Source organism: Aplysia californica, unplaced genomic scaffold, assembly GCF_000002075.1.
Source record: "Aplysia californica isolate F4 #8 unplaced genomic scaffold, AplCal3.0 scaffold00744, whole genome shotgun sequence".
Taxonomy (NCBI): Eukaryota; Metazoa; Mollusca; class Gastropoda; order Aplysiida; family Aplysiidae; genus Aplysia; species Aplysia californica.
Window position 1 is genome coordinate 302,948 of NW_004798014.1, and position 5,834 is coordinate 308,781.

General features: G+C 45.3%; 1 protein-coding gene across 1 annotated transcript; it reads right to left on the reverse strand.

Moving 5' to 3' along the window:
• LOC101861542 (PP2C-like domain-containing protein CG9801) lies at window positions 1-4,333 on the reverse strand (the record flags this gene model as incomplete). Its single annotated transcript, XM_035972569.1, is given in 3 exon segments — window positions 1-986; window positions 3,731-3,844; window positions 4,322-4,333. Coding segments are annotated over 3 exon segments (1,112 nt in total), but the record flags the coding sequence as incomplete, so codon positions are not given.
• Window positions 4,334-5,834: the final 1,501 nt, after the last annotated feature.

The window sequence follows — 5,834 nt, forward strand, 5'->3', positions numbered from 1 at the left end:
TTGGCGAAAAACTTGCGGGCTCCTGACTTTTTGTAGTGGTGGTGGGAGGAGGGAGAGAGAGGCACTGATCCACACAACGGGTGGTTGGTGGGCGTGGGAGGAGAGTCAGGGATTGCCCGCGGGGACGACGAGGCGCGGACTGCCGCAGGGGAAGTAACTCCATTGCCCCCATTAACCACGGCAGCCACTGGCTCTGTGGTGTCCACGGGTCTGGCGAAAGCACCGACCTCCAACGCCACGATGGAAGCGTGGTCCAACTTCCCCGCAGCTTTCGACATTTTCTCCACAATCTCCGAGTCTCTCGCCTGCCGGTCTTTCTTGGTCATCTTGCGGCGGGCGTACAGGGCAGGGTTCTCGATGATCTTGCGCTTCTCGTTGGTGAGACTGAGCACGTGTTGCAACACGGCCCCGCAGAACGACTGGGCCGAGCACGCCTCCTCCGTGACCAGCTCATGCTCGTGCACGACGCGCTCCATCTCCTTGAGGGAGTACACGTGTCGCTCCTTGGGGCTCAGCTCCGGCTTGATCACCAGACAGCCGTTGGAGTTGTACTTCTCCCGCGTGTTGAAGTTGGAGTCGTTGGCCCGCTGGGGAAGCGCTATTTTCGTCACCACTGGATCAAAGTTATCGGAAATGCCGTCGGTGGTGAGGAAGACGATGTCGCCGTGGTGACAAAAGGTCACGGAGCAGGTCAAGTTGTGCAGTTCAGGGTTCTGTCCGTCCACCGGCCCGATGGCCCCGCCCGCGTCGCGGATGTCGCGCTCACTGCCCACGTCGTGTGACCCCACGGTGACCTCGCGGATGCCCTGGTTGTGGGAGTAGATGAAGGCGAAGCTGTCGCCCAGGTTCACGCAGCAGACGGCGTGCTGGTCCGAGTTGTCCACGGGACACACCATGCACACACAGAGCGTGGTCAGTCCGCCCTCCTTGGCCATGATGACTCGGTGAGCCTCGTCCAGAGACTTGCGCAGAAGTCTCACCACATCCTGTATCACGGACAGACAGACGGGACAACAGTCTTAGTTAAAAGTAAGTCTCACCACATCTTGTTAGCACAGACAGACAGACAGACAGACAGACAGACAGACAGTCACAGACAACACAGTCTTAATTTTGTGGTAGTTAGCAGAAAGTTTTGGAAAAAGTATTCCTAAGAGTGTAAAAGTTCTCAAAGTAAGTTATTCTTGCTCCAATGTTGTCTTTTTTGCAGATAAATCCCCCCCCTCCCCTCCCCTCCCCTTCCCCAAAACAAAAACAAAAAACAAAAGGGACCTCCGAGATTTTTCGCCCTTGTCCGAGAAGGCTAGGTGTAGATCTTTCCTACCAGAAGATCAGGGGTGTGGCAGAAAGACAGCAGTTAGGAGGAGCCAAGGAGTAGCAGTAGAAAGGCTGCAGAAAGAGTCAGGAGCCCGGAGGAGGGGGCAAAGGAGGTGAGGGGGTGAGGGGCTGGGGGCAGAAAGTGGAAATGAAAGCAGACAACAGAACATTGTTAGAGATCAGGATAGGATGTGAAAGGAGACAATTTTAGAGAAGAACATTTTTTTGGTCGCTACCCGGAATCGAACCCGGGACCTTTGAATGAGAGGCCAACACCTTAACCTCTAGGCCACGAGAGCCCCATATAATATATATAAACACGTTTTTGTCATTTGAAGGAGAGAGAACATGCTTTCTTGTCAAGTACTTAGCCCGTGAAGATGTGGAGTAGGCCTACAGTCGAGTGGGGTAAGATGCTGATTAGTCATATTTCAGCAGTGAGCAACACTTGGACAATACATGACAGGATTGAAGATACATACATGACTGAAGATACATACATGACTGAAGATACATACATGACTGAAGATACGTACATGACTGAAGATACATACATGACTGAAGATACATACATGACTGAAGATACGTACATGACTGAAGATACGTACATGACTGAAGATACGTACATGACTGAAGATACGTACATGACTGAAGACACATACATGAAAGTAGAAGTGACAGGCCATGTTAGAGCACGTATCAACCCCTCAACAAGACAAAAAAAGGGGGGTGGGGGGTGTTTAAGTTTCGTAAGAGTTTTACGGCACTTGGAACACAATTAGGTCATATAATTGCTGAAGGTTAGACATGCTCATAGAGAGTATAGTTTAGTCTTTATTAGAGGTTTTACGGCGCTCGCCACTGAATAAGGTCATATGAGCGCCAGAAGACTCACAAAAGAAATACAGTGGAGTCTGTTTAAACTAGGCAGTTATTAATCAGAAAACAAAGACAGAGGCAAAAGTGTCGCATGAGGCTAAATAAGACGAGTTGAATGTACACAGCTGTACAGAACACTCACTATTGCTTAAAACACCCCTTCCACACCCACCAAAAAAATCTTGAAAGTTCTTTCTCTTCACTGAAGTACAATTCTTGAAGATACAACTCAAAACCAATTTGATTGGCCAGTTTTGTTTTGTCTCAGGAAAAAAGAGAAGAATAGCAGTATGGCAACAGGAGTGTTTTAGTGAGAGGGACACAGCACGTCACACGAGGGACACGACACACGAGGGACACGACACACGAGGGACACGACACACGAGGGACACGACACATGTGTAGTGTTTTAGTGAGAGGGAGACAGCACGTCACACGAGCACGTCACACGAGTACGTCACACGAGGGACACGACACACGAGGGACACGACACATGTGTAGTGTTTTAGTGAGAGGGAGACAGCACGTCACACGAGTACGTCACACGAGGGACACGACACATGTGTAGTACTTTAGTGAGAGGGAGACAGCACGTCACACGAGCACGTCACACGAGGGACACGACACATGTGTAGTGTTTTAGTGAGAGGGAGACAGCACGTCACACGAGCACGTCACACGAGGGACACGACACATGTGTAGTACTTTAGTGAGAGGGAGACAGCACGTCACACGAGTGACACGACACATGTGTAGTACTTTAGTGAGAGGGAGACAGCAGGTACACCAGCACGTCACACGAGTGACACGACACATGTGTAGTACTTTAGTGAGAGGGAGACAGCAGGTCACACGAGTGACACGACACATGTGTAGTACTTTAGTGAGAGGGAGACAGCAGGTATACCAGCACGTCACACGAGTGACACGACACATGTGTAGTACACAGCTATACACAACACAGCAAAACACAACAACACAGAACACAACAAAATGCAACACAACAGAACAGAACAAAACAGAACAAAACAAAACACAGCTATACAGAACACACAACAGAACACAGCTAAGATGTATGTATAAAAAAAGAAAGGAGAATGGAATAGAAACTACAAGAGTTGAGACAGCGAAAACATGACAGGATTCTCATGAAGTAAGCTGTGGCCTTACCCCAATCCCTCATTGACAACAAACTGAGCCACATTCCTAAACAAACCAGAATGGGTTTCTGGAATTCATACACACATGAAAAAGACAATCTTCCACCAAACTATGAGAAGAAGTATACACTGATCAATGCTACAAGTCAAGTGCCTTAGAGAGTCCTTTCCCCCCTCACCTCCACGCTCCCTTCAATATCAGATGTGAGTCCAACAACGTCTCAACTTGTGCTAAAGCACTTACACTTACGTTAGAAAGACACAGTTCTGTAAAATAAGAGGCTGAACCATTAAGTTACTTACACTTTCTCCTCCCCGTGGTTCTCCATGGCGCGATGGTACAATCAGGCGACCGTGCTCTGTTCCCGCTGTACACAGTATCCTGGCTCTCCTATCTCAGTCGCGCAGCCATCCTCCGTGTAGCCGTAGACGCCCACGACTTTGTCACCACATGCTTCGACACGGCCACACCACAGCCTTCGAATTTGCTGAAATGTTCATTTATAAAGAAATATCTTAAAAAACAGTTCCGTGGAAATATTTAATGTAGCCCTGTCTGAAAACTTTAAATAAAATCAAAGCAAGATTAAGCATAAATGTATTTGCTCTACTGAAAGAAAATTATTTGAATTCATTATTTAAAGACTACAACCCCTCCCCCCCTCCCCGTAATAATTCAATTACAGAAGAAAATGTTATGACCATTCATGCAACTCACAAGTCGGTTCTGTCACTGTCAGACAAAGAAATCTAAAAATGTCCTATATTTCTATTAAGAGAAGAACGTGAGAGATGGAACAAGATGGAGGCACGAAAGTAAAATAAGACAATAAAAGCTTGCCATTTTTGGAGACATGGCCAGATATCCAATTACCAATCTTACAGTAGTAACCCATCAGAGACTGTCATGCTTGAATCGGACTTGTGAGCCACTCCAGACGATGTTCTCGACAGGAGTGACATACAGGAGCAGCCATTGTTCATTGTCTCCTGAGAGAGAAGGAGCCGACCAGTAACCCATCCCTCCTTTACTCATTAAACCCCAGCAGTCACTCCCAGCAGCCGAAGCTTTTCCTCCCAAAATGCAGAGCGACCGCTCCCACTGGCAGGAGCAATACACAGAGCTATAATATTCACATTATAAAGTTTCTCATCTAAACAGTTATGAAGGTAATAACACTAAATACGAAACTTCTCTAGGGAAAGCTACACTCATTCGTTCTTTGTCTTGAGTTGAGGCACCTATATATATATGTCTTGAAAGTAGTTGGACCGAGTTAGTACAAATAAATTCTGTCAAACTGTGGAAATCAGTTTTGGGGTCAATGAGTTAAATTCAGCCTCTACTTTGGCCATCACAGATAACTACCACACACAAAAAAGATTGCAACATCACTGGCTCATTAACTGTATACTGTAAGGCCTACGGTTGTAATCCCCCCCCCACCCCAATTATTTATAAGGCCCTAGTTTTGAGGGATGACATTTTCTATACACACAAGACGGAGCAAAACACAACCAGAGCACCCTCCAACTGCACCAACAGCGTGTCTTCAAACGACCAAAATGCGAGTCCTCAATGACTTCAGCTACACGTCCATGAAACAAGTATCACAAATATATACTTTCATATATATATATATGCATTTGGTATATTTTATACCATTTTAATATTTTTATTAAAGGTAAGAAAATGTAGAATACATGTAAACGGTGTTCTTTCATGCATTTTGATTCACTAGCTCTGTGGTTTATCGTAACGCCACAGGGATGAGGTACGGCAAACAACGCTCCCATTTTTACTCTTTGACCGTGAAAACTTGAAAGCAATCTTGCTACGTAAAAATCTGTCTCTCAGTTCTGAGCCGGGGGAAATACATAATTGTAATCAGCTTGCAGAGAAAGTTATTTTGTACGAGATAAAAAAATAGTTTACAAAAAAAGGTCGAACAGATCTGTAAGAAAAACTGCAATTACTCTACAGTGGAGGCAGCTGCCTCAGCCACCGAGGTATAGGTTTATGATTATGGTATAGATATTGTCACAAATTGAGAGCAGTCATTAAAATAATTGTGTAATTTTATCAGACTATTTTTCTGGAGAAATTCTATAACATGTGACGGCTATGAAACCTAGACTCATGTTCAATTCATTGGCACAAAATGAGAATGTTGGTCAACTGATTTTATTTGAAAAAATAGCGGAGACTTTTAGTTTGAAAGATGTGGACTTCGGAAAAAACACTCGTTGAACATACACAGTCAACATTGTCTTTCACAGAAGACACTTCACCTATTGTTGAGGAGAAACGTGGCATTCTTGGACTAGTGACTCTTAAAAAACAGTTCCGTGGAAATATTTAATGTAGCCCTGTCTGAGAACTTTAAATAAAATCAAAGCAAGATTAAGCATAAATGTATTTGTTCTACTGAAAGAAAATTATTCGAATTCATTATTTAGAGACAACACCCCCCTCTC